A 27,252-nucleotide genomic window follows, 5' to 3' on the forward strand; every position below is an offset into this window, starting at 1 on the left:
TTACAGTAGACACTCATCCAGACACAAATATACCACAACTAATAAATACAAACATTTTATACAGAATTTACAGAGTACAGGGAGCTATGTGTCATTTTTTAAACAACAAAAGTCATCCGAGAGAATCAGTTGCAGGAAATATTTTTTCAGGTTTTAAAATAGACTGAAGGTACCATTCAATGACACTGACAACATTTTCGGGTGTTTGCATGCAATTCCATCAATAGGGCTTTGTAATTATACAGCAGGGAATTAGGGCTGGGTATCAAACCTAAATACCGCTGAGTAAACACTCATTTTCTTTGATCGGAAAGAAACTGTCATTTTATACTTTATGCTATATTGTAATAACCTTCCTGTTTGGTTGACAGATGAGAGCAGCACATCCAGATTTGGGTCAAAGCAGTTGCTCTAATTTGACAAAAAATTTGAAAAAAAAAAAAATGAAAGAAATAGGGTTTGATGGTGGACAAACCTGACACACACAACTACCTTATTGAATGTCCAGGTCATGTATTTCTGTCATCTATCACTTTTTCTGTCACATCTTGTTGTCTGTCTTTCTACTCTGATAGCTGTTTGTGTTCATTACACACCCATTTACTATGAGTCGAGACAGTACAAACAGGTCACTTTTTGCTCCACTTCTTATGTTACTTTCTGCTGTTTACAAGGTAGGTCAGCTCAAGTTATGTGAATTATTAACCCTGTGCTCCCAGCAGTCTTTTGGGTGGACAGACCATTAAACCAGACTCTATTCTAAAAGCAGGTGTTTTATGGTAGGGCCATTTTTTTCCACAGTAAAAACTGTAGTCACGCCATCACCCTCACACATTACTCGTTATTGATTCTCTTCGATCTACAGGAACAATTGGCACACATGTTAATTTCTCAGTAACATCATTAACTAACCTGTGATAAAGTGTTCAGTCCAGACAGATAGGTATTGACTGGCAACTTTACCAATTCATCCTCTATACAGATCGCCTGAATGTTTATGACCTGACTTTCATATCTGGAGTTGGAGGGGATGGTGGTGGAGTTACAGGCGAGGTTGCCACGCCAGTGACCGCTGTTTAAGACTGTGTTTCATCATTTGTAAGAGTGAAACCACTGGATACTTTGGCTATGAATAAAGAATAATTTTGATGAGAAGTAGGGACAACGCCACATCACTGTTTTCGAGTCAACAAAACCGGGTGTTCTTAACGAAACCTCTGGGCATCTTCAGCCTCATCTCCACGGGTTGAGACAGAAACACGTTGCTCTTATGGCCAGTCCATTACCATGGCTGGATCACCAATGGGGCAAAGTCTAAATCATTCTGTGCTGATTTACATTTAGATACAACATTTAATGCATTTATAAAGTTTCCATTTTTTCTGTGATAAGAAAACAACTTTTGTGTCAAAATATAATATTTCTAATTTTTTAGGTTTTGGATCCAAACTTCGGGTCATGTATTGACACCATTATTACTATGAAACCGTTCTGACCATACCCAGCCCTACAGGTCATAAAAATGGTATAGCTACTGTGTCTACATGCGATCATGATTTACACCCACATATCACAAAAAGTGCTGAGATTTATCTCTCGGCTGGGAGTCAAAGGGAAGAACAACTTCTTAAACTGGTGCATGTTGCATAAAACTTTACTGCTTTTTTAGTGCAATGTAGTAAATGAACTATAGTGTAAATCATAGAGCATGTCTGATCTGCTGTGTTTTTGATTTATTATATCTTAATGTCATATTAACTGTGAAATCTCTGTATTGCTCTTGTAAATCAACGAGACCACAGTCGATGATTAGCAGCCTGTCAAAGTATTTATGTTGTTGCTGTGAGACTGTGTTCCAGTTTCATAGCAGAATACTAGTTATAACTTTATTCAGAGTCTGTAGTCTGCTTTCATTGAAAAGCATACAACTCTGTGGCCAGTAAAGGCTGCCAATCTTGTCGGTGGACTCATTGATTTTGAAATGCTACATTATGTATAGCAGCTTTAACTAACAGCTCGGTCCACTGTAAGATACTGCAGGGCGAGATTAAAATGGTTGCTAGCTGTTATGGAGAATTCATCATGAAGCTGGTGAAGCTGCACTTGTCATTAGTTACCACTGCTCTATGGATTCTTGATCATCCTGAGTTTGGGGGACTTGGTTCATGCAGGCTGATTGGCTGTCCGGGCTCAGTGCCTCTCAATGATTGGTTGTTTATGATGATGCTTCCTCAGCCTGGGTCCTGAATGAGGAGAGACAAGACAGTTGTTGGTAAGCTTGATTAGCTTGATTAGCTATCAGTTTATCTTCTAAAAAATAATGTGCTCCTTATAAAAGGTGGAGAAGAAATTCTGAAAGCAAGACAGCCAAAGCAGAGGGCAAAGGTTCAATCCCATTTACAATGTTTACCCCTATCTATCACCTATTTTTCAAGTGCCCCCTTGCCCCTCAGAGTTACAAAGGGTAGTGGTTGAAATCTGCCCCTATGAAAACCTTTCATGACCCTCATACATTATCATTCGACCTCTGCTCAGAGTGAAGTAACGCAGGGCGGGGAATGTAATCAAACACCATATGTTGAGTAGCATGAGTTGTCCAACAGTAACAACTCCAACAAAGCTAACACAAGTGTGAGGGAGATGTCAATCAAGCACAATATACCCACACAGTCCTGAGAAGAGGTCTAATCACTTATGATAAGTGATAAGACCCATGTGGGTGGAACATGACTGTGTATGAGCTTTAATGACGACAAGAAAAAAAGAAGAAAATTCAGCCGTATTCTAGTGTTTGCTTCAGTGATCTATACCTGCTCATCAGTTTCACAGTTACAGTTAGAGGAAGAGGGAGAAGCACCCAGCCTTTCACAGGACTGTCACATACAGACTTCAGTTTACAACATGTACATATATAAGTGATGCACAGCACTACTTAATGCAGGATGTTGACGATACCAAGCAATTTTCTCCTGCAGTTTGAGATAGATAAGGACAAATAAAAATCATAAAAACTAAAACGCCATTTTTAGATTTAACAACTTCATCCTATGAGTGTTACAGCCAATCACATTTGACTGAGAATGAACACATCATTGTGTGTCCAGAGATTCATTTTGATTTCATTTTGATAGATTATCTTCAGGCATCAGTTTAGATATTTTGTTTATTAAAAGTGTCATTTGGAAGTTGACTCAAAGAATATAGGGCAACTGCTGCTCTTTGGTAGTAGTTGGTAGTATCATTGCCTATAGTTAGCTACCGTAAGCACAGGTACCTCTGGAGCTAACTGCCCTATTAGCTAACTGCTCTGCCTGGACCACTACTTCAGACCGCAAGGGGCAGTCACCACAGGCAAAAGGGGCACAACACAACCGGAACGGACACAGCCTCTAAAATCAGGAATCAGCGGTGAGTGGAAACGGCATGTAGAACCAGAGTTTCTTCACGTCTTACTCTGTAAATTGAAGATTTATTTTGACCAGAGGTGATTGTGGAAAAACAAACAAGACTGGTTTGGTTTATTTCGTTAATGTCCAGTTTGAATGGAGTGTGTTTTACGATGATGTAGCGAAGCGACTAAGCTCGTCTTAGTTCTGTAGAAAAGAGAAACTTGAATTCAGAAGGTGTTTGGTTGTATGTGGCATCACCCAGCTGAAACTACGGGGCTATCAGACTATTGCCTCTTGCAGTACAAAGTCGTGATAAAAGACAGGACGGGCTGGGGCTTGCTAGTTAGCACGCTAACTTTAGTAAACATCTCTGTAACACAATACATAAACGTCTTTGACACGTCAACACTGCTGTTTTTACTTACTTTAAAATGTAAAGTTTGATTCATGCACCCTGGTCTCTTTTGTCTTGTTGAGAACTTTTTAAAAACAAATCTTTAATTTCTCTCATTCCTTACTGTGCTTCAGGGTGCTTTTGTGTTCGGGAGTCTGGAAGGTCCGGCTGGTTGCAGGACCTTCCCCCTCTGCTGTGATGGCCTGGACCTCCAGCCTGTACAGACTGGCGGGTTGCAGGCCTGACACCACCAGAACATTACCATCCTGAAAGAGAGGAGGTAGGACAAACAGTGAGAAGGCAGAAGACAAAGTTTAAAATGCTCAAGGTGTGTGAAATTGAGGGGGAGATGCAGACTAAAGGTTTTAAAAGTGTTTGTCAGCTCAGTGGACCCTGAGATCTGCCTGCAGGAAAACTATAAATCCGACTCAGATATGCATTAAAAGTCAGAAATGCTGCACAGAGGAAAGCTGCACCAAGAAGACAATAACAGAGAAAATGATATATTTTGACTGCTAGTCCTATAGAATTTTGTGTATCATTTTCACTTTATTATAGCCCTTTCATTCTTTAGCATTTAGGCTTTTCTATTTCAACAAAGTTTTTATTTTTAACCTATCGTTTCGGCCTGTTACACAAAGATTTGTGAACTATTCACATATGAAACATTCAGACCAGCCAGTTACCTGGAGAAAAAAAATCCAGATAAACTGTAGATTTGTAAAAATTCTTTTAACTGTACAATTAATTTGAAATTGATGATACAGTATTTTGTAGTTGAATTTATGTTATGTATTATTCATTTTTGTTGATATTTGTAAAACCAGAAGATGGCATGATGTTCTATAAATTGCGATGGTGTCTTGTAATCCCATGTGGGATGGGACAGATATTGGCATGAAACAGAAATGGGGGAAAAATTAACTAACTCACTTAAATAATGACATTTTGTAACATAATTCCCATTTCAGTTTTCTTGCAAAACAGTGCTTACAATATTTCTATTAAAAATCAAAGCATATGCCACCCTCACATCACAGGGCCGTAGGTCACGACTCCAAAGACAAAAGACAGAAAACACACCAAAAGTTAAGACTCCAAAAATTATTTGAATAATTTATTTTATTTTATTTGGTTTGGTTTTTGTCAATTTAATAATTCAACTTACCAATTCTACAGTACTTAGTAGTGAAGCAATGGCCCTGTCTTTAATTTATGTACATCTGATGTTGTACCATCAGTGGGTACACTGAGCCTACAGCCAAACATTAACCAAACTCAAGATTTACAGTTTATAACAACACTGACCGGGGGGAGGATCTGGGACTGGGAGATGAGGCTGTGAGGCAGCTTGTTGTTGTTGTGGCGGCTGGTGGGGATGACCTCCGCCCAGGTCACCTGATAACCAGTCAACTGCCGGTGGCGCAGGACCGTGGACAAATCCCAGCTAAAGATGGCTGTCAAGTTGCCACCCCGGACCTCAAAGGATGCTGTCAGGTTGACTGCCTTCACCAGGACCTTCTGAGGGGACACTGCTGAAGAAAAGCACAGCCAGGGGTTAAATGAAGACAGGTGGTAGTATGGTAAACAAGTTCTTATTGCATGTTCATGATATACATGGGGAAGAATGACGACCACTTTCCAAAAGCATTCCCTACTTTATCATCTACATTATTCTGAATGGGACCATCATTTGCAAAATGAACATCACGCTGTACTGAAGAAAACTTGAAGACCATAAACTCAGTATTAAATGCTTAAATAGGGTTATAAATCAAGTGAAAAGTAGCATCATTTCAATACATACAATACATACAGCCTTCTTTTTTTAACCAGTGGAGTTGCCCCCTGCTGGCTATTAGAAAGAATGCAGGTTTAAGGCATTTGCGCAATGGATTCACTTTTCAGATCCAGAAGCGCCATTCATATTTTATATAGGCGATGAACAAATGCAGCATCAGTATTTGCTCCAGCATTTGCACCAGTACAATTACAAGTACAAGTGTTTGAGAGATCCATCAAATCAAGATCTGCCAAATGTTTTCTTTATAAGCACCTTATAATTAAATTGTGGGACATTTAATTATTTATTTTATATTGTAGAACACAACCTGTAAATATCTTAAGCCTGTGGCAACCACAGACCTTACTTCAGGCATTTAACCAAAAAACAACTACAGAACACCACTGATTTTGAGACAAGGAAACTGGGTGTGGATGCTAAATGATTTTAAGAACTACAGATTACACCACTCTATAGGAGGAACTATAAAAACCCAGGTTACTCTGACTTTGGAATCATACATTTACACAGTGTTAAATATTTACCCCCATTTCAGATGAGTGGAAATAAAGCTTAAATCTGTATCGTGTTACATACTTTTAATAGTTTGTTAACAAGTGACACCAGAACCAAACAAAGCTACTGACATTTCTGTATGGCATCTACTCTGTTCGTTTTACTAAGTGGGAAATAATGGTAGTGAGAAATCCCAGAATTACAACTAGAAGACTGTTTTCCCCCCTAATTTAAAGTCTTGCAGTCGGTACTTTATAATATGACTTTGACTTTAAACCACCTTGGGGAAGCTGGGTTTTGCAAGCAGTAAAATCAAGAGAACAAGTGAATGAAACAGAAGTTGCAAGCTACAAAAAGTGTAAAAATGCTTCATACTGACACCATCAGGCTTTCAGAAGACCCAGGAAAAGTCTAGAAAGTGACCAAGTGAGCAGAAATCCATAAATAAAATAATCCATCGCTTTGACATGATCATGCAGTTTCAAGACTTATTGTTTCTGTGGTCTCACCTTTTTCTCCAGGACAGGTGATGGGTTTTGGACTCTTGGCCTGGATGGCAGCACAGGAGGGAGTAAAGAACATGGCACTTTCTGCCAGAGGATGACTCTTCTTGCTGACTGGCTGCAGAAGGACTTTATACTTACAGGAGAATAGCAAGCCCTGCAGGCTGACAAAGCTCTCCTAGATCAGACAAAGACAGGAAATTATCATTACATTACATTTAGTCCGTGCATGATGGCTGATTATCAAAATGCTGGATCCAAGATTATTGTAAGTGACTTTATATAGCAAACAATATAAACAGTAAGTATGTTCGCCCATCAAATGTCCAGAACAAAAAGTTGAAACCAAGCATAAGTGATATTGGCGAGGAGAGATGTCAGCACAGAGCCCAAAGTATACTAAAAGACAACACCCACCCCAGCCACAATGCTCATGTTCATGTTCACCCTGCTGCTATCTGGCAACAGATACAGAAGTATCTGCTGCCATACAACCAGACTACAGAGCAGCTTCACCCCTCAGGCTGTGAGACTCCTCAATTCATCGTGAACACTCCACCATGAAAAGTTTATCTTTCTAACTTTATTAATTAATAAATTGATAAATTAATTAGTGTGTACAGTTTGCAAGTACACTTGAGTGGTATCACATGCTTAAAACTATTTAAAATTAACAGAATTTTCCAATGACACTGTTGTGTTAACAGGTTACCTGTGTGCTGGTCTTCTCCATGGGTCTGGTCTGGTTGTGACTACAATGCTCTGGTCCCCACTGGATTCTGTAGAATTCAACTGAAGGATCTATACAAACAACAAGAGCATACAACACTGTCATGTAACAGCAGCTCTACAACAATGAATGGATTGCCACAGTCTGTTTACCCTGCTGATTTCTGACAAAAGATACAGAAGTGTCTGCTACTGTACCACCACAGAGCAGCTTCACTCCCCAGGCTGTGAGACTCCTGAACTCATAATACTGTCCAACTCTCTGAAGTTATATTTAATCCGAGTGCAGATCCCAGGTTGAAGTTAGGGCAAATGTGTGATGACACAAGATATTTAAGTATATCCATTTGACGCAATGATGAAAAAACAATCTTAAGAGTCTGTCGCACAGCGGTCAACAATGCAGCAAAATCCAGATTCTCTATACTCTTTATAAAACAGATTTAAAGTGTGTGTCAGAGGAAGACCAATTGTATGCATCATTAATCTTAATGGCAGACACTCACATAAGCTCATGTAAATACTGTACGTGTACACTGGTACATACCCGTGCTGGTCTGCCAGTAAACATGAACCTGGAGTTGTCCGTCCTGGTAGAACGGTGTCCCCACATCCAGAATGTCACCTGTAGGGGCTCTTGGAGCAGCACTGGTTGCTTCAAAACAAGATAAAATATATAATAAAATATCATTTTAAATACCCCCATTTACAACTAAAAAGAATGGACCAAGTAAGGATTTATAAAAAATGGATATTCAAAATGATATTCTTTAAGAAAAATACAAGAAAGGAACTGGAGCTCATGGAAGTTAAGGTTGTGTCTGGGTGGAGTGAAGTTCTGACACATGGAGGATCAGAGATTTAACATCCTAGTAGGAGGAAGTCTTTTAAATATTCAGTTCCCAATGGTACTTGGAAAAAAACTTGAATTAAAGTGTAAAAGATCATACAAATGCATTTAAAAAAAAACCAGAGGAAACATTCAGTGGGAGGGCTAAACACTTCAACATGCTGTTTTGAAGTATAAAGCCTTTGAGCAGAAGACACGTTCTTCTCTTGCAAATCCTAACAAAAGTATAAGGCTAAATTCAGAATGTCATAATCTCTTTCAGGGATTCACATATAAAGACTTACAGCGCTGTGTGGTGAAGTGGAGGATGGCTCGGGGTCCTTTGAGCTGATTTTGTCCCCAGTAGGACACAGCCTGGACCTCCACACTGTAGCTCCTGTTAGACCGCATGCTGTCCAGCTCCACCTGGTTCTGAACACAGACACACATAAACACATACACACTTTAACTTATGTCTCCATAGAACAGCACACCAACATCAGAGGTCCAGCCTCCTTTATGGGTATCTCAAGTTGATGAAGCCTTCTTACAACCAACCTGTGCCAAAAATAAAAACAGGTAGTCTGCACCTATAACCCAGTTCTGAGATGGTATTCAAGAGCTGTTTTTATTGGCAAACACTGATTTGGACTCTTCATTGACCACAACAACATCTGGTGTATTGGTAGGAAGATAGAAATATCTGTGCTACAAAGATGGAACATTACACATGAATGCTTGTGCATTCTCACTAAGGGTAGAAAATGTTTTGATATGTTCTTAGTTATGAGGTCCACATCCTGTCGTGATGCGTACGGTCCTCTGTAAGCAGAACAGCCATTCAAGATGCGTGACGAAGTTTAGTGACCTCTTCTGTGGTGTGATGCCAACAGTGAGGGACCCGAGACACACACACACACACAAAGAGACAAACAATGGAATAGAATAGAAAATGAAAGTCAAGCTATCCATTTTAAAATCATCAAAAATATCATTCTTGAAATCTTCATTGCTCGCATTTTATTTTTCTTGCAGCATTTTCCACAAGCCCTGAAAATAGCAGCCAGTCAAAGAACACTAAAGGCCATGTGCCAGTTTGTATTCTCAACTAGTCCATCCTACCTGCCACCATTCCTTGATGTCAGATCTCAGAGACTGAACATGCTACCGTGCGTCTACAACAGGCATCAAGATGAATTATGTTGACCTATGAAGATCTTTCCCACCTCAGTCATGCATGCAAGGGTTATTTTTAACAATCGCCTCAAGGTCTGAGTCTGAGTCTGATTATAGTCTTATTTAACAATGGGATCTGATTTCATTGTTTACAAAAAATAATTTTATTTTACAAATACCACATTTTTATTATTTCTTTCAGTTGAGTTTCTTAGAGTACACCAAGTACTACAGGACCCATGAGCCTCAGAGGTCGTTGTTGCATTCAGGAACAAAATCTAACTCTGTTGCTAAATTCTCAAAAAAAAAAAAAATCTGAAATTGAAAAATTTAAACTGAATGGATTTAATCAAATTGAATTATATAGCAATTTCTATTACCCTACCTTTCACTTTTAAAAATGCAGTAGATTTCGTACATTTTGACCTCAGGTTGTTGTTATTGTGTGTACTGATGGTTCAGCAGGGACAGTTTAAAGCTCTCCTAACTATTGGAAGTGTTCAAACAGCTTCAACAAACTGACCTTCAAGGACAACATCATTTCATACTGTTTTACTTTGTTTATATGTGGCGGACCCTGCCACCTTTTAAGCTTCAAACAGTGTTCTGGGACCTTATTGTCCTCTGAGAACAGCTTGTTTATTCAGTTATGGAAAAAGTAAATATTTCTGAGTTTGTATTATTACCTCATTAATATTGTAAATGTTAAAATTCTGACATTGAACTTCTTCTCCAAAACTACATAGTGCCCCTTAATGAGGCTGAAAATGCTCCTTTTATTTCAGTAAAAGAGAGAAACTTGAATTCAGAAGGTGTACAGTTGTATTTTTCTGTTTAATTGTGTAAGAATATCTCCTTTCTTGACCTTTTGTGAATTTAATGAAGGCTGGCATTAACAAGTATCCTTACAACATTTTCAGAGTGCTGTAGTATCTGTCAGTCCTCACCTCTCTGACTGTCTTCCTCCTCTTGGTCAGAGATGAAGCAGAGGCCTGTCCGACTGCAGTCCAGCTCCAGCTGACCTTGTAGTGGTGGACGGGAACATCCAGGTCAGCAGGCGTGCTCCACTGAAGCCTGGCAGACACCACCCTGCCAGGGCCAAAGCTCATGTTGGCCACTCTCAGCTCAGTGGGAGCTGGAGGATTGGAGGGGTCTGAGGGTGAAGGGATGTTGTTAATACCGTTTGCGGTCACAGAGTAATATTACATACTAATGCTGACATAATAATAGTAGATGATTTTGTATTTGGTTATTCAACAAAACCCTCCACTCATAGACAAGTTTTCTTTACTCGGTTTATCTAGCTTTCAATAACTGGAGGCATCATCAAATTAAAGCAAAACTTAACATTTTTCCATTAGTAAAAATAAATGCAGTTACACATGACACAGCAATATGCAATATGCAACTGAAAGTTGACTTTATCAACAACATAAAAGCTGAAATGACAGAAATAAAAGGTTTTCTGGATCTAGAACACATTTAGCACAAGTCAGTACTGCTACTTCTACTATTTGGATTATTAGTAATACTACAGTTATTAGTAGGGACTCTGTTTGAACACATACTAGTTATTACTTTATTTCTAACCATAACCTAACCCCAACCACAGAGGGTGTAGAAATGGTAAACATATCAGGAAACTAAGGGGACTTCAACACAAGAGGCCACCACCTCGATTGTTTCTTGAACTAATTTCTTGATTATGATGTATGGCGGACCCTTTCCTCCATGTCCATTTAGCAGCAGTCTGTATTGTATGATGCAGTTTGTTAGTGGGATCAGATGTGGCTGGTAGCCGCTGTAGTGGACAGCCCGTTCTCCCTCCCAACGCATCAGATGTGGCAGTCTGGTCAGTGGCCCAACGCTTCAAACTACCACACTGTCGGTTCCCCTTCAATGTCATTTCTTAAGCTTACTTTAAGTTACGTAAGCACCACCACAATGTTTTCTGAAACCTTATCAAGTAGTTTTGGTGCCTCAACCTAACAAAACTGTGCTTAGAGTTCAAAACTCATAATATGTGAATTGTTTGTCGACAAGCTTTATTTTAAAAGTCTAACCAGATGCTGCATAGTTATTATTGCTCACTTGACTGCAGAGCGCTGCACATACACAACTGATGCTATGGAGGGGTACCTACAATGTCATAGCTTGAAGCTTTGGACCACTGACCAGAGCTGCCATACTTGACAAGTTGGGAGTGAGAACATGTTGCAGTGGAATGTTCAACCAAACTTTTTTAGTCACAAAAGGATGGAGAATCCAGCCCGTGATTGGTTGTTTTTCCCTGAAGTGCTGCAGCTGATTATTTCTAGACTCTATGCTCGACTCATCTGCTATTCTGTTACATTCAGCCTAGTATCTGAACAACCATGTTGCAGCTCTGCTAGTTATTTCGGGGTGACATTTAAAATTGTCTGTGCCTTTAAGGATCACACACATAAACACAAATATAGAGGGTGTCTGTCTGACCTCTGCTGGAGTGGATGTGTCTGCTGGGCGTGGTGAAACCTCTGGTCCCGTGGGTGTTGACGGCTGCCACTCTGAACTGGTACCAGCGACCTGGCCGGATGTCAGACAGCCTCGCTCCCTGCTCTGTGGTCTATGAGGGATCAGGTGAAATGTTGGAGGGAGCAAGACAAGTCATAAATCCACAGTCTCAGAAATAAATAATACACCCATCAGCCACAACAATAAAAGGACAAACAGATAAAGTGAATAACACTGGGGTTAGGTTTACTAAACCCCCCACGGCAGTTGCCCACGAGCAGGACAAAGTGCCCTGACACGTCCCAAAATCTGCTCAGGAATGGCCCGAGGCACATGAGAAATGGCCTCCAAGTTCCCCAGATCCCAATCCAATCGAGCATTCATGGGATGTGCCGGCACACTACTTTTAGCAGTGACTTTTAAAAGTGCTTGTGCTTCAGTCTCAGACCTTCAGAAGTCTTTTGACCTACCCCTAAGATTTTATAGGTTCTGCAGGAAAGGTCTTCAAAACTGGGCGTCATAAATCACAACTGAAACACCAGTTATTTTTAGTTTAGCCAGATTTTTTCACATCTAGTTTACACCATACATTGGGTGCAGTGAACTAACCTGTGCAACCACCTGCCAGGAGGTGGCACTGTCCTCGCTGGGCTGGATGCCAAAGTTCCACCTCCTCTGCAGGATGTAGACGACGGGCTCAGCTGAGATGTTGAAGCGGGAGGACCAGCGAACCTCCAGCTGACCAGAGGAGAGTTCTTCAAAGCCCAGCTCCTTCCGCGGCTTCAGAGGAGCGCCTGAAGACAAAACCATGTTATCAAACCATGAACTATACATGCACCAGAAGTAGAACAGAATAAAACTAAAGGGATGATTTGTGAGAATACAGTAGATACATTTTTTACCAACTTTTTACATTTGCATGATGAATTCATCCTTTATAGGCCAAACAGACTGTGATTTGGAAAAACTATTCAAATTTAATGATCTCTACAGACATATGCAGAGATATATCGGATGTTATATAAAAGCCTGGTGAGGAAGCAAAGATGTGTTTGTCAGAGTTAGATACCACCATCTACTGTGATTCTCAGCACTATGCCCCAGCAGAGAGGACAGGAGTTCTCAGTCAGGTCAGCACCCGTCCCTTAGGGCAGCAGGGATATACAGCGTTGCATTGTGCTACTTTGTGAAAAGGCAAAATGAGTTTCCTCACATTATTCCCCTCCTATCATGTGTGTTATCATTGGTGAGGCCTGAACATACTGCTGCAAGCTCACAGAATCTGTTTTTCACCAGCTCTCTTTGATCCCTCTTCCGACAATTGAGGCTTAAGTAGGGCAAACTCCACCTGACTCAGACTCTCAGCCGCACACTGTTTGTTAGCAAGAGATTTTTAACCTGGAATTACCTCATTCATCTGAGTACAGGCCCACGGGAGGCTGGGATGACATCTCTTTTAGACTGACAGGAAATGTATGACAGTTTAAGTGTGTGTCACAGTAAGTGATGCTTAGTAATAATGATAATTAGAATATGGCAGCACTTTTCTGGTGATAATTGAACCTTTATAATAGAAAGTATTTTCAAATTAAAGAGAAAACTTTAAATTTACTGATTTCAGCTGGTTTCAGCTAGTTTAATCTCCCAACATGGCAGCAGGATGTGTCAGGATCCAGTTCAAAGTCCAGTGTGTAGGGTTTAGTGGAGTCTTGCAGTGTGGTTGCAGATTGAACCCCATTGAACACCCCGTGTCTCATGGACCCACATATAAAAGGCTCATTCTAAAGTCACAAAAACACAAGGATTCTTAGTTTCAGGAGATTATCCCTAAATCATACATGCTGGACCTTTACTATTTTGTGATTGGCTTAAAGTTCTCATCACATCATGTCTTTCTCTGTATCTCACTTATACATGTCAGGCCCAACAAAGCCAAAAGAGTTGAGTCATTATAAAAGGAAAAGTGAAAATTTCTTTTGGAGAGTGAAAATATTTTATTCTTCCATGAAGTTTAAGAATTACATTTTCTTGTTACCTCTCGCAATCATGTCTGCGAATATTTGCAGTAGTGGTTTAATCCTGCTCATGGAAGTGGATAGTGGATAGATAAAGGCTGATATTCTGGATACAAATGAACTTGTGTTTTTTCTTATTTATCGGTCATAAATATTAAAAAACATAAATACATTTATATCCAGAATGGAATCTTTAAGCAACAGCTTAAATGGCCGATTGGACATTAAAGACATACATTAGGCTTTTCAGCTTTTGCAAAAGAGGAGTAGAATGTCAAGTCTCCGGAAGACCTGAGACCCCAAATTGATTTTTAAGAACATCATTTAAACTGCTTAACCCTAAGCTCATGACGGGGCGCATGTTGATGCTTTCAGCTTAGCAGCTACAGTCATTATTTCGGCTTAAAAAAGGATGTAAATAAGGTTGTTTTTTTGGGGGGGGAGGGTTCAGATCAATTTGGATCTTTGGCCTTCTAAAAACTTGGATTATGCCACACATAAACTGGCGTTTTGGTTGTTTTTTACATTTTATAAACAAGTCTCCAGCTACTTCAGTTATTTGGGAGAATGCTGCAATGCTGTTTTGCTGTGAAGCTCCAGAAATGTTTTGTGGATGACGAAAACTCCACCCAACTTTCCATTAGCTTGGGGGGTGGGTACATATTGACTGAATTTTAATATTTGTGTGAACTTGTGCTTTAATGAGGATAAACATTTCTCCTCAGCCTCCATGAGTTCATTTCATCTGTCTGCTGAAAGTTTGACCTTGACTTGACCTCTTGATTCTGTATTCCTTCTACTAATAATGTATTCAGCTTCTCTTCCATGTGCTTCTAGTTGCAAAGTGTATTAGTCGAGTATGGGCTTGTGCTCTTTTTCTTGACCTTTTCAAAACCAATTTTTAACCAGTTAGTTTTTGTATCCAGACCTAACAAAACCTTAACCATAGAAGTGATATACAGGATCAGGTCACATCACTCCTGTGCTGGAATCTTGTCACTGCTTACCTGCTGTAGTGCAACTAAAGTAGAATAATTAACTTTGTCCTCACTAGATCATTAGCATGCTATCAAGTATCTGTTTCTGTTGGGCACGTCCTTCTCACTCTACTTACCCCTGTAGAGGTCTTTGGGAGACTGGCAGGTGTGGCCACAACCGTTGGAGCAGCATTTCTTCTGAGCGGAGCACTCTCGGTCATTGTCACAGCTCTCCACGCAGGCCGCTGCAAAGCCGCTAGCTCTGTCCGGAGGAGGACAGATGCCCTGCTTCACTTCCAACACCGACTGGAGGAACTCACAGCTGGTCACACACTCCCAGTGCTTTTTAGGAAACACGCGCTAGATGGGTTGGAGAAAACCAGTTAACTTATTTTATCTTTAACTGTTTCTGATTTTATTTTATTTTTAAATTTAAAAATTTTATTTCATGCTTTGATATATTTTATTAGAATATTCCACTGAAGGCTGGAAAATCCAAAGATCTTAACTATTAACAGTGCTGAATGAAGGCTATGATATAGTAACCCTAGTTCTATAAGCCCTCTATTGGAATACCTCTCATCCAATCACACACACTTATTTGATCACTGAAAATTTGCATGTGTGCAGCCAGCAAGTCTTGGCTTCCCTTGATCCTAGTGTGCACAAAGCACACAGTTTGAATATGTGTTGCAGTGTACCTCACACATCTCTCTGCAATTGCTTTTCCTCTTCATCTCCCAGGAGTCTTTGCAGGGCTCCAGGCACTGTGCAAGTGAAAAAAACAAGTGTGAGCAATGAGACAGATTACAGTCAGATAAGAACAAGATCTACAATCTTTTAATCATGTGTCAACTGTTTTTTTTTTTCAATTAATTTAATGAGTTCTCTCATAATATCTACTCCTGGCAGCTGCTTATGTGTGGTCACCTTGATGTTGGTTAATTATTCCAATATCTACATGCTCTGTACATGTACTCATTTCTCTAGGGTAAAAGTCCTGCGCCTTATAATGTACACATATCCACACTGTATGACTTCTGTCTACAAAAGGAAGAACTTTTAAACTGGAAAAAACATCGCTAGGAAACATGTACCAAGTTGTAATTGCATTTCCTCCAAAATATATTTGGAAAAAGCAAATAGCAGTATTTAATCATATTTTGTCACAAAGCAGTTAAATGAATTGGTTCAACAGTCTGACATGTTGCTGACTTATCTTGTGTGCTGTGTTATCCAGAGTCAATAAGAGCGCAGATCTAATCTGAAATGGATGGTGTTACAATATATGTGAGGGAAAGTTAATGAATGTTGTCCCGCGTTCTAAGGCCGTTTCTGGAGCATGTCACCAATTAACAGCTTCGTCCTCTGTACCATAAAGCTGGATCCTGCCCTAGTAGAGGCAGCCCAGGGGAGCGAGTGTACACTGATTGTAATTTCATGCTGTAGTGAGAAACAGTGGGGAAGAGTGAAATGTACAGAAGCATCCCAAGGACGCGGCAAGTTGTCTGAAAGTTAGAGAAGCGCTGTAAACTCTGAACAAACTTGAGTTTACTCAGAACTATTTGAATCTGTGAGCTCGTGTTTCATTTTCCCCGGCAGATATACATCGGGTTACCACACTCACAACAGGTTATCTAATACGGGGTTGGTTTGACTGGATTTGGCTGACAGTGCAGTGTCGCCGGTCCAGGATTTGAAAAAGCACATGTATTGCCGCTCTGATTGGTTGTAGGTCTATCCAATTGCGTCCATTCTGCAAGTCTATCCAGCACAACACACCAGGGTTAGGAAACTCACATCAAGATTTGAACAAGGTTCTCAAGGTTTTCTGTTTTAAGTGATGCAACAAGTGAGAGACCTGATACATATGACAAAAAAATACAAAAGAGACAACATAAACAATGTGGATCGCAAGACAAGATAAGACATATAAGACATAACATAACGAAATCTCTAGGATCACTCCTTCACAAACCCAAACTCCCCTCTATTCCCTCGCAAGGCTCCAGATTCCTTGAAAGAAATATTTTTGTCTATGGCACATTGAGATCAATCTTTCAAAATCATGATCCAGTCACGCTCAACCAACTCTGATATGATGAATAAAACACAGTTTGCCCACACATTTTCCAAAGCATTACCCTGTTTTTATATCTACACTGTGTTCCAGACCTTCCAGGTAGCTGTTATTTTTTATTCATTCCACCACAGCATGAACATCAACTCACACAGACTTGGAACTTGTTTGAATTCTGTCTGTGTGTCATTCCTGTTTTTATAGTTGTGGTAGTTACACTGTAGTTATATTAAGGTTATGCGGCAAAGAAATATGCACTTATCACAGCATCACCACACAGCAGCAAGGGAACTTTAACAACAATAAAAGCAGACTGTTGGTTTCTATGAAGGATCATCTAACTTGAGTTAAGTTCCAGATGTGGAATTGTGAAATGTATTCAATTTGCTGCTTGTGGTCACCTAGAATTATCAGTCGGCCAACATTTTGCCATTTTATCCAGAGGAAGTGCCCAGATCACATATTTGAAGATAATAAAAAGCTAAACATATGTCAGTAGATACAATGACTCATTTATAATAGCTTTGTGGCACAGGCTTATGGTGTACTGTACTTTTTTGGCTAAGATACATATTTGCTAACATTTCAAAATAATTTACATTCAACACATAGAACCAAAAGACTAAATGAAATATCGAAATTCACGTGAAACAGTTAATTAATGACTTTTGCTGTTTTCTATTACATAAATTCCATAACCTCACACTATTATTAAATGTCCAGCTGCATCATCTAATGTAATGGTCACACTGCAGGAGCGGTTAAAAGATGTTAAGAAAAGCTAACCGCTAGAGCTCCTCCCTGCCTTTATAGGACTGACAGAGTTGGAAGAAAATGAGAGTTGTTCTTCTTCAGCAGTCTGACAAAAATTCAAATTAATTCTCCTGCACAGCTCTGGGATCAGCTGATCATGTTACTGGTTTCATTGTAACTGGTGAGAATTTGTTATATTGTGTATTTTTTAACAATATGATATCAAAACAGCATGAGTTGTCTGATTGTGGGTGTTAATACAATATTTCTTCATCAGAAACACTCACAAATTAGCCTCACCTAGTAATTTATACAATTACACACAGTAGAGTTTATTACTGGCTTATTATTGCATAACAAGCCAATTATTCAAAATTATGTCATCAATAAATTATATCGTTATGTTACATTGTTGGGTAACAAATGAAAAAAAGACCTGCAGAGTCAAAATCATCTGGTTCAGTGACTGCTGATGAGAAATGTAGAAAATGTTGCTGATTAATTGCTGTTAGTGTCAGAGCTCTTGAAAAGCCTAACTTTGCGATGAAGACGTTCTTTTGAATATGATGTCTGTGGTGGATTTAATGGTGTCATACATTTGGGAGAAATGTATAGTGAGCTGTTTGAACCAATTAGGACAGCAACTTTTTGATTGTATTTATAGTCAGAAAAGGCATCTGGAAGTGAAGAGACAAGCCAGAATTGAAATGGGTGGGCATCATGAGGTCAAGATATATACTAGTTAAACACAAGCAGTCGGGCCCTTGTCTGTTTGTTTTTTTTTTTGGTTCTTCGGTGAGAAGAATCACTGATTGGCTGTTCAGGTAAAGCCTATCAGTGCAAAAAAAGAGAAACAGAAACAGGGAAAAGGGAAAGCCCACTGAGTCTGTCACTGTAGTGTCCATGACTTCAGCCAATTAGTGCGGTTTCTCCTTATTTTTCTCCTCTGCCTCTTTTTATCAGACAAAGAAAAAGCTATATTAGCAGGAGTGGTGTCAGAAAATGATGCTTAATCACATCAACAGTTTGTATATCCGCAGAGAGGTATTTCCTTTCACGCACGCGCAGAGCTTAAAAGCTTGTTGCCTGTAGTCTTTGTGGTGTGATCAAGTGCAGCTTTTTGGCAGGGGCACAGGAGACACGAGGCTACACAACAGTGGGCCTTGACGTGGCTCGTTCTTCGATGTCAATGCGGTGTGTCAGGGCCTTTAATCATACCTATTTGAAAAGTTACACTTCTTGCTTCAGCTTTGACCGATGACATTACACGAGTGAAGTCTTCCAGTTCAGTGAGGGATTGTCAGCAACAATTTTAGGTGCATTCACTTTTAGTTTGACCTCCAAATAGATAATAAAAGGAGTTCTCTGAATAAACTGCTGGCTTGTTTGCATTCTGTCTGAGGGCTCTACTTTTGTCACAGCCAAGTGATCAAAGACAACCGCTCGCAGCATGGCTCATCAGGGAGTTCTCAGCATAGGTGCAGTGCAGCCGGAACGTGCCGGAGAACCGCTCCGCCACTTTTTTTCTCCGAGTGAGGAAATCAAACGTTGACAGTTGCATAATACTTTTGAATGCTGAAGTGTGAAAGTGATGAATTGCTAAAACAACTTAGTTTTATGGTTTGTTTGGAACAAAGGTTGGCATCTTCTTGTCAGCAAGCTGAACAGCTCTGCATCGTCACATTATGTGATATACATGAAACGAGACAGGCACGTATAGTATTCTGTACTCTGTGTGCTAGGCTGAGGGGCTGCGTTTCACCCGAGCTATACAAGGACAAGTAACTAAGAGTGAGAGCACAGCAACAGAAGCAGCAACTGCATTTAGGACCTGAGCCAACACACGATTACCCTATATTGATTTAGGGTGCAGGATGGGGCAGGATCAGAAAAAATGCATGGTAATACATTATACTTTAGGTGGGCGTGGCAATCATGGCCAATCAAATTCACTACTTTCATTGTCTTTAAACTCAGGGCTCTCCACGCCATGATGCACTGACACTTTGGGAATTCTGTGGAGACTTATAATTGTCTGGGACTTGAGTTTTGAACCATAAGAAGAGTTATTAGTCAGTAAACTGACCCTATTCCACACATGATGCATGATGTTCTGTTCTAACTGTGATCATCATTATTATTACCCTGGGTTTCAATGTTTGACAGTCACACGGTCTAAAATGCTGAATCAGGCTTTTGGAGTGTCTGCATCAGCCAGTGATGTGCACCACTTCAAGGCAAGAGTGGAGAGCAGAAAAACAGTAGCTGCCAAGTGGACTACAGTGCAGAGCACGTAGAGCACGGCTCTTCCTGCTATGTAATGAAGACTCCCTGAAGCATGTCTGATCGCTCTGTGCCAGGCCTGCCATCTCCCATCTCCCCTTTCTGGTCTCCACGGGAGAACTTGTCCACTAATCCAGACTGACGTTCCTACCCTCGTGCCATTCCCAGCGTCACCTCAGCGTCAGTTAGTTTTACGCTCCATTTCAAGCTTAAATCAAGCATTCCATTCCAATACCGCAAATAAAGCTGACTGGGGGGAACTTTCTGATGTGGTTGAGAGAGATTTGAGCACCTTGGTCCCACTTTGGTGAAGACAACAGAGATATTTTTGTCTCGGCTGCAGAATTTAGCACCAAATTGGAATTGGTTTGCGATGCAAGCTGTTCTTTTAGGTCACAGAATGTGACTTGTGTTTATTTGGCTGCAGTTTAAAGCGTGTGTGTGTCTGTGTGAATTTGTGTGTGCGTAATTTGGCAGTTTGTGCGCACTACTCCTCCATGACCAACCAGAGATAATGGAGCGGACAACTTCTCTGCTGACCGTGCAAAATGCTTTTCTTTTGGTGCTTGACAATGTTTGATTCGCTGCCCAGACAAACCCCTCAGAGAGCAAACAGGCTCGGTTTGTCTCTGGCTTCCTGTTTCAACGACTCACACTGCTTTTGAAAGCGTTCCAGACCTTTTCAACAGCCCAAGACAAGACCTCAGCTTCTCCCAAGAAACAAAATGCAAGCAAATTGTTTCACAAGTTCTTTGATTCATTTGAAAATGTAAGTGCGCGTGGAGGAGTGAAAGAAAAGGATGTCTGGCTCTCAGTCAAACATTAACACAGGGCTGTAGGGAGTATTGAAGTCCACTAATGGCTGCCAAGTGCTTCTGAAAGAAGGTCGTTACAACAAGCTCAATGCCAATTGTCTAGGTTGTGAACTAAGACACCGGTGTCAGTGAATACACACGATGACCCTCCATGACTCCAATGCTACAGTAGTGCCATCCTTAGCTCATTTTAAAGAGCTGAATTGAACTGGACTGTGTGGGAGTGTGTTGCTAATCAACTCTGGCACTTGCAAATGGCTGTCTGCCTGGAGGAGATAGTGACAGAAGGATTAACAAGCACTCATTACCACCAGGGTCCATGAGGACGACATGGGGCCAAATGGTCACGAGCCAAAGTGATGGGCTGTCTCACAGCAACAAGCTTCAACAAGCTTCCCATCAGGAGTGTCTGAGCTTCGGAGCTGGACAGGGATGTATCAATACACAATTGAAAGTTTCTAGTCTAAAACAAGGAATCAGGAATAATTTGAAAGCTAAACCTTGATAGTTACAAGTGTTAAGTGCTGCAAGCCACCACCCATACCTGCCTCACCCTTTGTGTAAGGAGATAAAAAAACAAGAAAAATTAGGCCTCAATCACTGACCCTTCTAAATGTAGAAAAAAATAAACACATTTTAAAAAAAATAATATTTTGCCAGCCTATATCTTAACATACACGTCTAACCCATACAGTACATGGGTTGTGTCAGACTTTCTTGTTTTCCGTCATTGTGGCAAACAGGGTCTCAAAAATTCCGTAATAATCTATTATTACCCATCATTTTAACTCTTTACTTCAGATGATGATAAGACGTAACCTATTTAATGGAATTTAATTTTCAAAAAAAACCCATTAACATTTAATACAGATAACAACTGCAGCCTACAGAATATGCATTTATAACAGCATGAAGAGAAACAGAGAAACCAACCATGCAGGCACTTTTCATGTCAGCATTCACAAAGCAGATGGCTTTAAAACAGTGGTTATCGCACCTTTACAGGCAAATATGAATGAAATACATTCACAGATAGATTAGACAACTAAGATAAGATACTGAACAAACCATTAACAAGCAGAATTAATTGAACTAATTGATGTGCTGTAACCTTGTCTGAACTCATGGCCATTTTAATTTTATTCTTAACCAGGACTCTGCTGCCACTCTTAAGGCTGGAATTACCAGCGCCACCTCAGCCAGAGTTTTGAAGTTGATCCCGCAAGCATCGGCTCACCAGAAGGAAGTCCTGCTGCACACATTGCTTGTGCACCTGGAGGGCAACTGCACCCCTCTGCGACCAGTGTTAGTCTTAACGTGAGTTGTAATCTGTCAGAATGATGGACTGTCTTCAGATTTTTCTGTGACTTAAAAAAAAATCAGTCAATGATGGAAATTATTCAGTTTAAGTGACCTCACGACCCATAATATGTGCTCATCTATCTACTACGTCCATGGGTGTATTATGGGAGCAGAGTACTCAACCAGCACATACGCTCAAAACATTTGCTCTCGTTGTTTTAAGATGGGTATTAGGGATGTTAATGATTAATGATAAATGGATTAATCGTCGTTAAGAATTCAACCGATTGAAAATGTCTTAATTGACAATCAGAGACGGGCATGGATACATCAAAAAGTATTTTACAATTACAGATTACAGATGCTTGCTTTTCAAATATATCAAAATAAAACACAAAATACTGGTATGAGAAAATGTATTTAATTCAAATACAAGTAATTTGTAATTTAAAAAACTATCGTTTCAAGAAATTACTTAAAATTTGCATCCCTAATGGGTATAATGGTGGATTTTCATAGTGTTGCAGGCGGTTGTTCGCATGAGAAATGACAGAAACAGTTGCATCAGATAGAGGAGAGAGCTAGAGAGAGGCTCACACTCTCTCCCCTCTGCACAGCTGGCCAATCAATGAGTGAGGTGGCTGTGAACGTCGGATCGCCAGTTCAGAAAGTTGTTCCGACAGAAATGGTCAGACATAGCCCAGGGAAAGGGACGTCAGCAGCAGACAAAAAATGGTGCGTCGAGCCAGAACATTTTCACATCTAACTTGACTGTGTTGAGTTTAGTGTGAATAAGGTGTGTTTTAAGATGAGTTAACAAGGCAGTTAAGCTCACTTTAGTTCAGTAAAAGAGATCAACCTGTACTCTGTTTAATAAGGAAATATTTGTGTAAAAATATCTCCTAGCGAACTTGCCACTCACTTACATCTCCCAGCTGAAAGTACAGGGGCTATAATAGTGATCAGGGTGAACTGACCTTTTACATTTTCCAAAGCTTGACACAACACATAAATGTAGTTTTGCCTCCATTTCATGCAGCCAATCATATGAATTCAAACCATCCCAAACACAAATAAAACAATGCATCTGAACAGAGCTAGCCACAGCCCTGACGTAATCAGGCTACAGCTTCTGTTAATAACGCTGGCCTTTGATCAAGAAGCTGCAGACAAGATGAAAGAGCTGTGAATTCAGCGGCAATACTTCAGAGAGCACCTGTCATCGCAGAGCAGCTCGGACCGCTTTTTACCACATCTGCATTTAACGCTCCGCTGCTGTACATTGATGAAAACTTAAGTGCGCAGAGGAGCAAGCTGCTCTGGAGTAAATTGCACTCACACAGGCTTTTAGAGGAATGCATTGATTGCACATCACACTGTAAGAGCCTCTCATTTCACAATTAACCACCATTAAACAGGAGTGTAATTTGGAGGGCTCTCCAAACTAAAAGCCACTAAAGGCTATCACTGCTCTGTACTCACAGACATCATGTATTGTATCCAACTCCATGTGTCATGTAAAGCACAGTTTGTGGTTAGTTATGGACAGTACTGAACTGTTTTCGTGGACATCAGACAAGAAGACATGCAGATATATACGTATATATGGCATCAACAATTTCAGCATTTTTCATCTTATGACATTTAAGATCCCCTCAGTCCCTCCCATCAAATGTGCTGACTGTGCTGATGCTGATACTTTTTAATAACTATGAAATTTTCCTTCATCTGCTTAAGTATATCTGTTATACAACCGATCAGGGAAGCACTAAATAAAAGCATAAAGAACACCTTGCTTTCATGAAGTGAAACAGATCTGATGAACGAATAGGAAAGCTGTTATCCCACATTTTTCTTATTACATCTTTGTCGATCACAAGGGAGGAGATGCATACGGGAAGTCAGTGGGGACGGATGCTTAAGACTTGAGGCTTCAACATAATAAGATATTACTACTCTTTTATACATTCACATTTCTATATTCACATATCCTCAGGGAGGATCGAGTATGAAACTCCACTGAAGCACCAATCAAAAGAGCATTTACTGATGAAAAGCATTGCTTATGATGCACATTGCACGTAATAGACTGAAGCAGCTCTTTATATTATGAACTAATTCACGGTGCAATGAAAACATTTTCTCCCTGTGATCGTTCATTAAAGCGGCCGGATAACTCACTGTAGAAGCTCTTAATAATGCAGCCGGCGAGACGTCTAATGCGCTAACATGTCATCACAATTACCCATCACGGAGATCGCATGGTTACCAAAGTGAGAGGCTGCTAAGGCGTGTTAATATCTCCATGGCTCAGCAAGGAGACAATATCTCTCATGGGGGCTGTTAAATATCAAAAAACACTGAGGCTAAGTAGTCACACAGTGGATGTGAAATAAAATTATGCGAGCATGATTTCATGAAAGTTGCACAGCGTTTTATAATGCGAACATAATACCATAGGTGGGAGCTTTGCAAGTGTGTGTTCCATCTATTACTGTGTGCCTCTTTCATGAGTGTTGATGTATTAGCTGGAGAGCTGAGATTTATGGGACATCAGAGAATAAACAGGAAAGTTGGGTGATGAATGGTAGAGCTGGGAAATGGGTAATAACCACTACAGTACAGCAGCATGCATCAGGACATACAGTACATGCACACACACGCACAGCGCACTGTCACTGGTTTGCATGTGGTGTGATTTATTGCCAAACAAACATGCACACATACTAAAAGTGCACACGTGCCTGCCAACGAGTACACACAATGTGCACACACGCAAAGGCAGAGTGATTTATTACACTAGAAAGTCCCATGTGACTTCCTAGGGTGCTGCAACCTTTATAATAATTATTTTACGGTATGTTTTAATATTGGATCACAAACAAGAAATGACCGATAACATTTTAAAAAATATATAGATTTTTAGAGGTACCAGGTTTGGAAATGGAAGAAGAATGAGTGGGATAAAAAAGGGTGATGTCTCTGGTTCTGCTGTAATGTTCTCAATGCTCGTGTTCATGTGTAGAGACCCTGGTGATGCTACGAGCACAGTTTCATGTTGTGTCGAGTCTTCTTAGTGTTTTAAAAATAGCGGTTTTGATGCTACCGTAAAGTTGCCCCTAGCATGCCATTGAACATGATTTTGACCCGAAAACGAAAATACGATAAATCTTAAAAGTGGCTTTTTCGTCGTAATTATGCTTTTACACAAAGGTTTGACTCGGATTACTTCACAAAAAAGCCTAGGTTGCATTTTGCCGAGAGTTTCACTTTAAACTGTCCATAATGAGTCCAGCAGTGCTGTAGGAGGGCAATAATAGACCAGGGGACTGCTTTTTAAAACCTGGTGCCTACATTACCCATAATGCAACTTAGCTAACTAACTTAGCCACTAAGTGACATCACTGGAGGCAATTTATCAGATAACATGCAGTTTCCTTGGAGCTTTATACTTTTTCACATATGCAGTATTACTCCCAAAGACCTGTAAACACATTTTAATGTGTAAAATTGCCGAAGTTACCCTTTAAGAGAGGTATACCTATATGAACAACAGAAATGATGTCTTGTGTGAGAGTTCATGCATTGACAGACAAATCACAAGGGGGGCTGTGACTTAAAGAAGTTAGGGAACCACTGGTTACCTACCTTTGCACACTGTTTGTGATTATGACACCAGCCCAAGGATCCATTATTCTGAAGAGAAGCATTAAAGGGAGGCAAAAAGAGAAACACAAATTAATAAATCGGTCTAACTGAATTAGGTGCAGAGGAATACATTTTAATGCCCTAATTACAGTGCTGTCACAGCTCCGAGGCATCCCATATAATTACCGTTTGTCAGGAGAGCATCGCAGAGCTCCAGAGTTCAGAGCACAACTGTTATTTTTCAGTATGTAGACAAATTACTGTTTTTCCTCCAGTTTGTTGGAGGAAAACCTGACTTGATGTCCTTCATGGCTCCCTGCTGGGAGCCTGAGGCCGTTTGCTGAAAAATAATGAGTGCAGATCCAGATCACTTGTCAAGTCACATGAGACAGTGCTGTAATAGATGTTTTTTTTTCAATGTGACTTGAGAGGCAGCCTGGTCTCTGATCAGCACTCCTGTTTTCTAATGTCTTGGATTTGTTAAGGTGTACACACTGTGTATGTTTAACCTGATCAGAATAAATCTATGAAAATAAAAAAAATTAAAAACATTTGCCTCCATTCATAAAGGGATAGACACATATAATATGCATCCCTATTCTTTGCTTATACACATAATAGGACATGATTGACTTCCTTCACCTATACACCTATGTACCCATGTAAAGGCAAAAAGCCCCCATTATTTTACTGTCTATAAATCCCAACAAAATTCTCATAGCACATGACTGTGCCCCAGTGTTTTTCCTTGTGTTTTCTTTAAAGACTGTTTCTCTAAAAAAGAAGGGATGGTCATTATGTCACCAAATCTTGCTTTGGTGCCAGACTGTGGTGTCAGCTGTATTAAAGGTCAATGGGTGATGCATGGAGAAACACACTAACACTTAAAATATCTACGTCGTATGACTTCTGATGAAGAAATACCTCCAGAAAAATAGAGAATGCACTTCAGAGAGAAGGTTAATGACAGCTGTCACCATAGTCTGGCCCCAAAGCAAGATTCAGGGACGTAATGAACCTTCCTTCTTTTTCATGTTCCTTGACTCCACTGACTCCACCTCTCTCGCCTGCCATCAACTCATCCGTCCCTATCTGCTCACCTGCCTCCCATCAGCTCATCACCTCCCCTATGGCTTTCCTTCCCCTCCTTGCAGGATCATTGTCTCTGCTGTGGTAGTTGCTGCACTGGCTCTTTATTTAGTCTATTTACTGATTTCCCTCATGTTCGGTTACCTGTGTTTAACATCATTTCCCCATGTGCCTCAGGACTGCCTCATCAGCCTGCATATTTCCAGCTCAGCACCTTTCTACCATCTTCTCCTCACCTCAATTCCCAGAATGAATGTAAAACTTTCTTATTGCATCGTTCCATGCGTCTGTGTCTGACAAAAATACACAAACCAACAATGTGTTGGTCTGTCCCGGCTCTCAAAACAAATATAGATCTTTTTAAAGGCCTACTACTTTCCTAATGCAGCTGGTAACTGTAGTTTTTAGCAAATGTTACTCAAACAGGAGGATATGGTGCATCTGTCGGGGACTTTTTTTGGTGGTGGATTAATCAGCA

General features: G+C 40.2%; 1 protein-coding gene across 1 annotated transcript in view; it reads right to left on the reverse strand.

Annotated features, from left to right (window-relative positions):
• Positions 1-2,190: 2,190 nt before the first annotated feature.
• Positions 2,191-27,252, reverse strand: part of anos1a (anosmin 1a) — a 29,026-nt gene continuing 3,964 nt past the window's right edge. Inside the window, exons 3-15 of the mRNA XM_073462727.1 lie at positions 25,686-25,733; positions 15,506-15,571; positions 14,942-15,164; positions 12,422-12,606; positions 11,795-11,924; positions 10,267-10,472; positions 8,449-8,575; positions 7,862-7,969; positions 7,298-7,386; positions 6,592-6,763; positions 5,092-5,315; positions 3,908-4,049; positions 2,191-2,243 (exon numbers count right to left, since the gene is read on the reverse strand). Coding sequence (XP_073318828.1) covers positions 2,191-2,243; positions 3,908-4,049; positions 5,092-5,315; positions 6,592-6,763; positions 7,298-7,386; positions 7,862-7,969; positions 8,449-8,575; positions 10,267-10,472; positions 11,795-11,924; positions 12,422-12,606; positions 14,942-15,164; positions 15,506-15,571; positions 25,686-25,733 — 1,773 coding nt within the window. The remainder of the gene's footprint in view (positions 2,244-3,907; positions 4,050-5,091; positions 5,316-6,591; positions 6,764-7,297; positions 7,387-7,861; positions 7,970-8,448; positions 8,576-10,266; positions 10,473-11,794; positions 11,925-12,421; positions 12,607-14,941; positions 15,165-15,505; positions 15,572-25,685; positions 25,734-27,252) is intronic.

Source organism: Pagrus major, chromosome 24 (genome assembly GCF_040436345.1).
Source record: "Pagrus major chromosome 24, Pma_NU_1.0".
In the NCBI taxonomy this organism is placed as follows: domain Eukaryota; kingdom Metazoa; phylum Chordata; class Actinopteri; order Spariformes; family Sparidae; genus Pagrus; species Pagrus major.